Source organism: Parasteatoda tepidariorum, chromosome 9, assembly GCF_043381705.1.
Source record: "Parasteatoda tepidariorum isolate YZ-2023 chromosome 9, CAS_Ptep_4.0, whole genome shotgun sequence".
Taxonomy (NCBI): domain Eukaryota; kingdom Metazoa; phylum Arthropoda; class Arachnida; order Araneae; family Theridiidae; genus Parasteatoda; species Parasteatoda tepidariorum.
In genome coordinates, this window is record NC_092212.1 from 16,641,282 (window position 1) to 16,652,396 (window position 11,115).

Consider the following 11,115-nt stretch of genomic DNA (forward strand, 5'->3'; position numbering starts at 1 on the left):
GATTCTAGAAAGAAGTAGAATTAAGTTTTTTCTTGAATTAGTTACTGTAAAGATGTGATATATTTTTCTACAGTTGTTGCATTTAAACAATTACTAAGTGCATTCATAATCACATTTTATGATTGTATATTTAGCTATACAAATTAAAAGAACATAGTCAACTAACTAATCTTGTGAATGCAAGAAAGTACAATCTACTAGTCAATGCCAATAAACTAAAAAGTTTACTTTTATACTTAATAAAGGATGCAAGTCATTTTAGAAAGAAAATTATATTTATATGTGTCTTTTTAAATTGTTTATAATAGTTTTTAAATATTTCTGTTTTGATATAAAAATGTATATATGCTAATTTTTGGCTATTAAGTGCTCCCTAAAATTTTCTTGAAAAATTCCTACCTAAAATATTTCAAAATTTCACTGCACCTCCTGAATTCTATCAAAGAGTGTTTTTTTTTGTGTTATTTGCATTTTCTTAAACTCTCATTATTTAATTACTGAATTTCTCTTTTAATTATTGAAATCTGTAGACCTTTCATTGTAACTGAATAGTTATATATTTTGAGATGAAATTTGAGCTCAAAATAAAATGGGTATTTTCCCTTTTGAATTACTGAAACTAAATAGATATTTCTTTTTAGAAAGTTAACACCATTATATTTTAAAAAATAAGAAAGTTAAAATTTACTTTGTAAAATTCTGGAACAGATACTATTCATTGGCATAAATGATAAATGCAATATATATGAAAACAACAGAGTCCATAAAACAATTTTGTGGACTCTTATAATCAATCATATGCAGGTTTTTTAAAATCCTAGCAATAGTGAATGTATGTATAATTGTAGTACTCCTAGTATGCTATTAATGGTTTTATGGATCCTGAAAATTATCTTTATATTGTTATCAAACTGATTAATAATCATTTTAGCTGAGATAAACTGAGTGAAAAAAATAATTTTAGCTGAGACAAACTGAGCCAAAAAGAGATTTTAACTGAGACGAAATGCAATTTCTGGTGAGACAATTTGATATTTTGCGAGTAGCATCCCTGCAGTATGGAAGCCATAATTGAATTGAATCGATCGTTTAACTGTGCGAGAGACTGTAAACCACCTAAATGTATCACCTGCAATAATTGAGAATCATTTAAGACATCTTGGACTTATTAAGAAACTGGGTAATTGGGCTCAGTACAAACATGAAGGAAAATCACCTATATTGATTCACCACAATGAATCACTATAATTTGGCCCTGTTTATGAAATAAATTATTACAGTCAATGAAAAATAGATTGTCTACAATAATGTTAATATGAAAAGATCGTGGTTTAAACCTCCTGATGAACCAGCACAAATCATATTGAAAGCTGAATTGCATTAGAAAAAGATCATACTGTAAATTTCGGGGTGTTGCGTATTTTTAGCTGCTTCCAAACAATTGAGCGATCGACTATGCAATTAGAGGAAGTAATCAGAGAAAAGAGCAGCTTTGGCAATAGAATCTTGTTTCACTATGGCAACGAAAGAGCTCTCACATCTTTAGTTGCATGAGTGAAATTATCTGAGCTTGTTTAAGACGAGAGTTTGCATCCACCATATCGTCCCTGTCTTACATTATCTGGGAATTTCTCCCACCTCATTTAGGGCATCCATATTCGAGCTCTATGGCAAAATTGCCCATAAGCAATGGTGCGCTGCTGACAGTCAGAGACAAGCTAGGGAGCTAAATCGTGACTGTCCTAGTGTACGTCAAAAAGAGCTTTTAAAGCTTAATAGAAACAGTTTAAGGAAGATCATTGGTCTTCTTACTGGACACTGCATCCTCAGGAGACACCTATACATATTGGGAATAGAATCCAATTCTCTTTGTAGGGGTTGTCATCTTGAAGAAGAGACATCACAACACATACTCTGTGATTGTGAGGTCTATTCTGCTCAAAGATTTGAGCATTTAGGGCAGCATTGCGTCAATGCCTGAGAACTGCAAGATGTTCCTGTAAGGTGTCTGCTGAATTTTATTTCAGCTATAGGGCTTTCATGCTAATCATGATTTAGGGTTTTTGTACAATAGACCTCTGGTCGATGTGACCTGCTCCTTAGAGCTGCCCAATCTCTAAGTCTAATCTTACATTATTATTTATTTCAAATCTTACAAATCTTTTTAAGTGGTCAAAGTTTCAGTATAACGATGACTGTAACCAGAAAGATGACAAAAGGTCATTAATGGTATATATTTAACTGATAAAAGTTCAGTTTTTTTTAGTTTCTGGTGTTTTTTTTTCCAATTTTCTAATAAACCAGTAGCATGTAACCAGTAACCAGCAAGATTTCAATAGATTCAAATTAACTTTTCAATTTGACGTGAACTAACTAGTAAATCTAGTATGGACTAATTAAATCTTTTGGTTTCTGGTCCAAGGGCAGAAAATGTTCTTAATTTTTTACATTTGTAATGTATTTATAGCAAGTAACCTTATTTTTTATCTAATTTTTTTTAGACGAAAACCTCTGCCTGTTCAAGATGCTAATGTTAATGTAGGGGCTTCTACATCGAGAGGTTTTACATCAAATTTACCATCTACCTCTAGAGCAGATAACTACAAGACATCAATTAACCGCATTTTGAATGCAGCTTATTCTGAGCCCAGTAGTTCTAGGAGTAAAATGAAAAATGGAATAGGTTAGCATTTTTGATCATTTTTGCACATAATAAATTCATTTTTTTTGTTAAGAGTTTATGAAATTTTGCTATGCATCTTGTTGCTGCTTATTCAGTTTATTTCTGATAAAGACATATCGCGCATTTTAAAACGCTTGATGGTTCATTTGGTTTGGCACAATTTTAAAGCAATTGATAGGTCTTCAAATGTTTTAACAGGTGAATATAAAGTTTTTATTTTGTTTGCCTGAGCAGGATCGGAAAATGATAAAAATACCCTTTAAAAAAAATTAATAAATATCAATTATGAAAATTATGTAATTTCAGTAATTACATTGCATTCATATAATTTTATCAGAACATATAGCTTATGTTTCTGAACTATTTTTTTTACTCTTCAATATAAAGCTTGACAATTTAAAAGTTATCTTTTTGCACCGTTGTTATCATTAAAATTCTTTAAAGACTAGGCATTTTAAATTATATGTATTAGGATAAAAGATCACCATATAGAGTAAACAAAATGTTTTTTTTTTATTTATTCCAATGTTTAGCTTGCTTTACTTGCCATGAAATTGCAAACAATTTTTTGCACTCTTAACATAAACTTATTTTATTTGCCCTACTAATATCAAATTTCAATAAATTTGTAGGCCGCAAAAAGAAAAGCAGTCCAGAAGTTACACCTACTAAACAATCAACTGCAGGTGTGAAAAAGAAAGTTTTGAAAACTTCATTAGGTAATTTGATAATTACTTTCAAGCTACTTAGTTAAGAATTATTTTTATTTTCAAATTCTTTTGTACAATTTTCATATATATTATTACCTATATTATTGTTCTCTTTTCCTTGATTTTTGTGCTTTTTTAATAATTGCTTGTTCCCTCTTATAAAAATGGTAAAAATAAATAAAGGTACATATTAGTTAACACTACCATAATTATAAATTTTGTAAAAACTTTTTGAGTTCACTGAAAAGTAATGAAAAGCTAATTTGAAATATATATTAATATTTCAAATGCACAAAATTTTTTAATAAAATGCATAAAAAACAACCGTAAAATCTCAATGCAACAAATACAGTGTATTTCGAGAAGCCCATTGTTACAAGTTCCCGAGTCATCTTCAAAATACTAATGTTTAAAAGTGCAAAATATGTGTTTATAATAAGTTAAAAACTACTAGCCTTCTGCTATTATGAAAATTTTTTGTGACAAAATTTTTTTTTTGCTGCTTAAGTGCGCATTATTATAAACACTATGGACCAAATGGAATTTTTATTTTATTTATTTCTAATAGCATTAAAAGTAAAGTGAAAAACTAACATCTGACTTTTCCTTCTTAAACTTTAACCCTTTATGTTTATAAATGCAGGGTATCCGCACGCCTGAAAAGTCATGAATTTCGGTATTGAACAAAACTTGTCATGAATGTCATGATTTTAACTATTTTTTAAAAGAAAAAATCACGAAAGTCATGGATTTAGACAGCCGGAAAATTTTATTTTTAAAATGGAATCCCCCCCCCCAATTTCATGGTGTTCCAAATATCTGAATTTGTAACAAAATCCCTTCTCAGAGTAATTTTTTATTAAAATATAAAATGTTTTTATCATGTTCTTTAAAAATTATGGTGTTCTTTCATAAAATGAAAGAAAAAACATCATTTCTAGAGCGAAGTATCACTTAAACTGATTTCAGAATTTTTGTTATTTTATAAATTTAAAATTCTAGCTGAAGTAAGCCAGTCATTGGCAAATTTTTTTTAATTCCGAAATGAGAACAGAAAAATCCGGAGTATTTCTATTCTTTCTGATAAACAAGAAAAGTATCTTTTGGATATAATTCTGCAAAAAAAAAGAAAAAAAATTATTTGCTCAGCTATTATTTTTTCAACTATTTTATTACTTTAACTCTTTCTTTACTGTTTTTTAATTTTAAAATCAGTAAATAAGAAGATGCCGAGTGTAACAGTTTCGGATTTACCTATCATTTCAATTAATGTTATTATAATGCTTTTTAAATTTATTATTCTGTTTTTGTCGGAGAAAATAGTAACTTCGTTAAGTCATGAAAAGTTCTTGGAATTAGTCACGGAAAGTCATGAATTTGAAAATCTAAAATGTAGCAGATGTTAGTAAATGTTTTTTACATTTATGAATGGGATTGTATGAGAAAGTCAATTATAAATTTTTCTATTTGTTTTTGTGAATAAGAAATTATTATTGGTTTAAAGTCTCAGAAATCACACACAGGGAACAGGTGGAAGGTTTTTTTTTTTCAATTTAGTTTCTATAGCTAATCCATTGCTCCACCTACATGCACATCAATGTGATATAAGTTGTTTATTAACTGTGTATGTTGTAAATTTTTGTGACAAACCTTTAAAAAATTGTTTTTTTTAAATATCTGTTAAAAGCATAAAAGATTCATATGATAAAAATAATGTATTTTTTATTAAAATTTAGGCACTTTAACAAATGGAGTTGCAAAGAAAAAATTTACTCATACCTCAAAACGAACTTTTGTAAATAAATCTTTAAGAAGACGCACAGAGAATGTTCACAAAAAAGAACATTCATCCTTTGAAGGAAGTCGTTCAGATTCTGAAGCCGGTAACGAGTCAAACAAATCTTCAGACAGTGATAGTGATGATTCTGAATGGGGCAACAATCGCTCTAAAAAACGTCCAAAAGATAATAGTGAGAGTGAAGAATCTGTCTTCAGGAACAGGTCTAAGAGGCCACGTAAAGCTCAGATTCTTCACACTAAAAGAACATTTAGAAACAGAATTATCAAGAAGCATCTGCGTCACACTCGATCTACTAGGTCCTCTGCTCATCTCAAATCCCCCGTTTTCTCATCTCGTATTTCTAAAACTCTCAATTCTGCTCCCGATTCATCGAGGTCCATAACTCCAGAAAGAACTAAAAAATCATTCGTAAAATCCAAACGGAGGGACATCCCATGTCCTTTGCAGTCACCTCTCGCATCAAAACGGTTGCAGTTGCGATCTAAAAACAACAGTCCTCCATCGAAACGTGCTCACCTGAGGAGGGTAACGGTCCAGCCCAGACGCTACGTTAATTCCGGCACCACTTCGGAAAGTGACGCATCAGAATTGCAAAGCAACAAAGACGATAGTACCTCAAACAGTCAAACTGCGTCAAATAGCAGGGACAGTTCAAGTAAATTATCATCAGCACGCAATACTTCGACTAACAGTGCAGCTGTTGATGAGATGCATTATTCTTCGAGTTCCGAAACTGAAGAGCAAACTAAAACTGCACGGCAGTTACCAAAGAGAATTAGTCGGCGTGCCTTACTTTTACCTAGCCCGAGGCAGACGAGAAACCGAGGCCAAAGAACTGTACAGTATGGGGAAGATAGTAATGATGATAATGTCAGTGATGATTCTGGAAATTCACAGCCACTGCTGTCTCTAAGCAGCAGAGGCCGTCTACGTAAGTTAACTCATCACGTTCGGGCCTTTTTTCGTGAATAATGGTGTTTATTTCTTTAACTAATCATTTTTTAAAAATAAATTTGTGTTAATTTATTTTCATCTTTTTGTGGCTCATTAATGCAGGGTTATATTTTTATTCATCTCTGCAATTTTGTTAAATAAAAAAACATCAAATTACATTTCCACTGTATATAAATATTAAAATCACCAGTTGCATTGAAATTGTTTTTACAGTGATACATGTAAATAGTTTGTTATCGAGAGGTTAAAGCATTTATTAATGTTCATTTTTAAACTTCATCCTACATATTTCATGCTGTAAATATATTAAGTCTTTTTCTATCTGAATTGTGAAAATGACAAATGAGGTCAAATTTACAAGTACAAAAATTATAAACTCTTTTCACTTCTTTTATTATCAAACACCATTGTTCACTCATTTAATATTTAATGCCAAAAGAATAGTTTTTTATATTCAAATGTTTTAGTGTCTGTGTTGTTTATCTACTTCTTTATTTTTTTTTGTATAGTTCAAATTTATCCAATCAAATACTCAAGATTAGAAAATGATAATAAGTTCCTGTTTATTTTTTGAATTATTATTTTTGAACCTGATGCAGGTTAATTGTATTTTAAATGTTATGTGATATCTGGAAGGTACTTTAAAACTCTAAGTAAACTAAAATTAATGTGATATTGATGTTAGTTAATCATAACTTTTTAAAAAATATGTTGTAGTTATTAATTTTAAACGCCCTTTTTTATAAAATATTAAGTGAAATAAAATCAAGCTATTTTAGTTCAATGATTTTAATTCCACTTTATACTACATAAATTTTTTTTTTAAAACCATGTTTTTACAAAAAAACAAAAATACATCTAAATTTGTGCTATAATTATAATTTTTTTAAATTTTATAGGGTAGTAGATAGTATATTGTGAATAAATATGATGTAAAAATTTATTGATAGTTTGTCGCACACTCCGCAATTAAAACATTTTACATTTATATTACTATTTATAAAAATCTAAAATAGTTTATATAAAGTAATAGTAAAAACAAAACATTTTCTAAACACAGTTTATCCATTATTTTTATAAATAATTACTATTAATTCATAATTGAAAACTCAATAAAGAAAGTATATTTTCTACCTCTGGTCTAGTGTTATTAAATATGATTCTTATTTACAAAACTTCTTAAATGCTTATTAATTATATACTTCTAATTAATTATTTACATCTACATTATTTATAGATTTTCATTTAGAAACTTTTATTTTATTGTTTTTTGGTAAAAATTAAATTTGTAGTTGATGTATTTTTAATATTTTTTTTTTTTAATTTAAAGGGAAATAGAAAACATATTTTAGTATTTTGATTATCATGCTAGTTTACAGCTAAATATATTAAGTGTTTTAATTAAGAAATCATCTAACACATTCTGTACCAAACTTAACAAATGAAATTATTTTTTCCACATAGCAGCTATATTAAAAAGAATTAAATGCAAGGACTAAGTGCTATTTTATTATTAAGTCCAAACACTCTTATCATAAAGAAAATCAAATCCTTAATTTGTTTGAATTATTTTTAATTGTTCAAAAATTTTAAAATTATGTTTCTTCACAAAGTTCATTTAAATTACAAAACAGACCTGAAATTTATTTAAAAAAAAAAATGTTTTTGATCTTATAGAATTATTTGTACTTTTTCCCTTTTTTAATTTTATGAATATTTGCATCTAGATTTTGGTTTATGATGAAATGTTTGTATGTTTAACCAAAATATCTAAATTCCAGTGATGACATGTATTAACTTTATTTTTAAAACTTCAATTTATTTTTAAAAATTAAAGTAATTGTTGAATAAAAAGTTTTATTTTTGGTACCAGCTAAGGTGTTGTGTATTTTTTTGTTTAAAAATCGAAGTAATTAATTCTTTACTTGTATTGGAATTTTAATACCAGCACACATAATATATAGCTTCGGAGAAAAACGCGAAAGGAGCTTCTGATGCTTATATTATAATATAGCACATTTTCCCTGATTGTGATGAGTTGCTGATAAGGTATATTATTTATTTTTAATTTAATATGTTTACAATTTAGTTTATTACTTTGTGCCATTATAATACAATATACAAAAATTATTATTTATCTCATATTTTAAGCTCATTTTTTTATTATTATTAAGATATCAATTATTTATTGGTTAAGATGAAATAGGTTTTAGAATTTTAAATATGTGTGCAAATGGCAGCTATTTATTATACATGTATATATTATTATATATGTATAACATTAAGGAAAGACTGTTAAAATCTGTATTTAAGCAAAAAATGTTATTTCACTTTAATTTAATAATTTATTATGCAGTAGAAGTAATTCGGTTTTCAACGTTTTCTTCGGTTATGTAAGTTATAAACTGAAAAAAATAATGGTAAAGGTATTAAAATAATTAGTATTTTGTGAAAGATTATTTACGAACATCTTTCTAAACTTATTATATTGAATAACTTGATAGATCCATTTAGCATGCTTAAATTAAAATTAAGGTAAAGTATAACTACCATCCATAAAGTTTTAACATTTTCAATTCAGTCCAAAGTAAAATAAAACAACTTTGCATGAAATTTATTTCTGTGTGAAAAGATAGATTAATAATCTTACAATATTTAAAAAATAAAATATTCTGACAAATATACTGTCATTTTGAGAAGAAGAAAAAATAAGGATCGTTTATAAAATGTAATACACAGATATTGAATACTTAAAATTTTGGTTCTGTAATCTTTGAATGTAACAATTTACCCCTTTGTTTTAGGTTCAGATCTTACAAAAGACAAAAATATAGCTAAACCTGTGATGACAAAGAAAGTACATGAAAAAACACCAGTAAAGGAATGCACAAAGAGAAGTATTTTAATAACTCAAAAGCAATGCAAGGATTCCGAACTAAGTTCCAAATTGAGGACTCAAAATGTTAGTAAATTGAAATCTCGTGTTACAAACACATTTCAAAAACGGAGAAGTTCTGCATTGCTAAGTCATAAATTTGATTCACATTCCTCATTGCGTTCCAGATCTTCTACCTCTCTAGATGTGAATAAAATATATAAAGCTAAGTCTACTCCTACGTCTTCAAAAACTATAGTTCAGCCCGTTGAATCCAAGCTGTATCAGAAAGCTTTAAAAATCTGTGATAAAAGAAAAATTAGTAAAAGTCTGAATGCCAATAATGGAGAACAGTTTGCATTTAATGGACCAATACAGAAGAAAATATCTAATGCTAGCACTATTTTGAGAAAAAGTAGTAACATTAAAATCGATCGTGATAAAAGATTGACTCGTTCGTCTTTATCTTCCAATAATACAGACAAGTCAGATACAGCATCTAAAGTACGTTTGAAAAATAATGAAGCATCTTTCAATGCCATAAATAACTTAAACAAAAATAGTAAAACTAGTGAAGATAAGCCTAGTTCTACTGAGGAAGGTGCTAATAAGATTGGTGATATTCCGGGTAAAATAAATAATCCAAAGAAAGTTCAACTTGTTATTAAAAGGAAACCTCCCTTATTGAAACATAGAAAAAGTGGTTTAATTGCTAAAAAGCTTTCTAAAACCTTAGCATCTGAATCAATATCTTCATATACTAGATCTGCTGTACATAAAGAGGCATCGCCTGCATCAAAAAGCGAGACTAGTAGTTCAACTTCTGACTTAAGAAAAACCAAAGATGAAGATGTTGTTTACCCTAGCACTTCTAAAAAAATAGACGAATCTGAATGTAGTAACCAAAGCAAAGAAAATTCCAGCTCAGCAGCTACCAAGCGCAAATGGTATCAGAAAAAAATTCGCTCAGCTGCTAGAATCAGCACGAGGGTTAATAGAAACTCCAGCTCTACGAGTAAAAATGTAATTAATAAACGGGAAACCAGGTACAGTGGAAGAAGGACAGTGATATATACAGAAGACATAGATAGCCCCTATCTAATGGAGATGTTAGAAAATGAAGAACATTACGAGTCTGATATTAGCCAGAATAAAGACATTTCGACCTCAACCATCAGTGTGCCATTATCAAAGCCAGCTTTATCTAATCCTAGACAACGCCAATCTTATGTTCGAGTTAGGCATAAGCCTAATAACTTCAAAAGATATTCTCTAAGGGCCCCAGAGGAAGCTAAAAAGCCATTAAAGCAACTGTCGAATGGAATCGAGACTAGAAATCGTGGTGAAAGAACAATGTTATATAACGACGATAGTGAATTTTCTGATGAATTTGAAAATTTAGAGCCAGTTGTGTTCAACAGGAGTAGCTGCTGTTGAACATTTTTTTCTTTTCCTTTTCCAGCTATTATTTGGTTGAGTAAGCATTTTAAGTGCAGTTGTTAATCATATTTTTATATAAGGCAAGTTTTTGAAGTATATTCCTTACTCTTCTCTTTCATGTAAAGCATTTCGTGATAATGTTCTAACAATTTTAATACTTCACTTCTAAAGCTTTGAAACCTACCTGGTGATGGTCTTTGTATTGTCTGACTAGTTGAGTTAATGTTTCTAAGAAACTTGATATAATTGTTTTATTTCTTGATGGACAAAGAGAATGTGCATTTTAGAAATATTGACTTATTTTGAGTACTGTTGAAATTGATAAGAGTAATCTCTATTTGTTTTGTTTGTAAATGTATTTCCCAATCCAGTGAAGTGCATTTTCTTAATTTTATACGTTATATGTCGTAAATATAATAAATAAATTTACATTCTAGGTGTTTTTAATTTCTTTTTATAAGACAGTGTTGTAATTTATTATTTTAACTGAAAACACAATGTTAACATTTGAATATAAACAAATTCAAAACTACTAAATGCTTTGTTTACAATTTGTTAAAAAGAAACCAGGTAGTTCGAATCAACTGAATAAATTAGCTTTGAAACTTGTATGTAAAATCTTTAGTAAAATACTTTACAGTTTGCCAAGAAA

The 11,115-nt window shown here is 28.6% G+C and overlaps 1 protein-coding gene across 1 annotated transcript in view; it reads left to right on the forward strand.

Annotated features, from left to right (window-relative positions):
• The window catches only part of LOC107449527 (bromodomain and WD repeat-containing protein), a 51,546-nt gene extending 40,647 nt beyond the window's left edge, over positions 1-10,899 (forward strand). The window contains exons 32-35 of the mRNA XM_071185238.1: positions 2,502-2,683; positions 3,316-3,402; positions 5,130-6,125; positions 8,953-10,899. Of these exons, the coding sequence (XP_071041339.1) occupies positions 2,502-2,683; positions 3,316-3,402; positions 5,130-6,125; positions 8,953-10,460 (2,773 nt within the window). The 3' untranslated portion in view covers positions 10,461-10,899. The remainder of the gene's footprint in view (positions 1-2,501; positions 2,684-3,315; positions 3,403-5,129; positions 6,126-8,952) is intronic.
• The last annotated feature ends 216 nt before the right edge of the window (positions 10,900-11,115 follow it).